We start from the raw sequence: 986 nt of genomic DNA, 5'->3' as shown, positions 1-986 counted from the left end.
TAACAACTGTCTTGACTCATCAGTAATGTTTGTAGCGTGAGTGCATTTTTAAAACAATTTGTGCAAACTGCACTACAAGGTGGAATTGCTCCTTTCCCTCATTCTCTTAGATATATATATATTCCTATAAAGGTGTTTAAGAGGTCTCTTCTGTCCTTTTGCATATATCTAATCGTGCCCTGCACAAATTGCCTGTAAAATATGTTAAGAGTTTGTTCTGAATGTGCCTTTTTTTTTTCTTTTTTTTTTTTTAAAGCTCCTTGTGTGGCCTCCAAGCCAGTCCAGTCTTGCACCATGTGGAGCAGCCTTATCTCCCACCTGAAGTCTACTGTGACCGTGAAGCGCAGACGAGTCCTCTTGAAATCCCACAGTGACTGTTTCCTTGGCTCAGAGGGTGTGGATGTACTGGCAGAATACATTGTTAAAGCGAAGGGCTTTGAGGGTGTGTGTTGGTTTGTAGATGCTGTTTTATTCCCATAGCTTCACCTTCTAGAGATCATTTTATTTATGATATTCGGCCCTTCTATTTGATTAAATTTAAGGTGCCGTCATGTCTCGGGACAAAGTGGTGTGTGTGTGCCAGGCGCTGTTGGAGTGCGGCGTGTTTGAGGCGGTGGGAACCAAAGTGCTGGGAAAAGACAAGAAACAGGATGCGTTTCATGACAGCAAGAGCGCTCTTTACAGGTTGGATACATGAAACGAACTGTTTAAAAAAAAAAAAAAAAAAAAAAATTCTACCTGTGATGGCATTCCCTAAACATTTCATATAAACATGCAGGTTTGTAGACACATCTACTCCTTCAATAGATGAGTTGGAAAAAGGTGTGCTTGTGAATGGGATCCAAAAGTTCTTCACCTGCGCTCCTTCAGACAGGTATCACCTCTAAAATATTTATTTATCTGTATTACAGGCACACTGCATATAAAACATCTAACCAAAGGTAGCATCAAGTCAAAATGTATCTCATGTATGAATATTTTATGAA

General features: G+C 39.9%; 1 protein-coding gene across 1 annotated transcript; it reads left to right on the top strand.

Annotated features, from left to right (window-relative positions):
- Window positions 1-254: 254 nt before the first annotated feature.
- Window positions 255-874, top strand: LOC102313280 (DEP domain-containing protein 7-like; the record flags this gene model as incomplete). Its single annotated transcript, XM_005953686.3, has 3 exons — window positions 255-442; window positions 543-684; window positions 779-874. Coding segments are annotated over exons 1-3 (386 nt in total), but the record flags the coding sequence as incomplete, so codon positions are not given.
- Window positions 875-986: the final 112 nt, after the last annotated feature.

Source organism: Haplochromis burtoni, unplaced genomic scaffold (genome assembly GCF_018398535.1).
Source record: "Haplochromis burtoni strain Fernald_Lab_line unplaced genomic scaffold, NCSU_Asbu1 Contig_7271, whole genome shotgun sequence".
Lineage (NCBI taxonomy): Eukaryota > Metazoa > Chordata > Actinopteri > Cichliformes > Cichlidae > Haplochromis > Haplochromis burtoni.
This window is presented reverse-complemented; position numbering and strand designations above follow the sequence as displayed.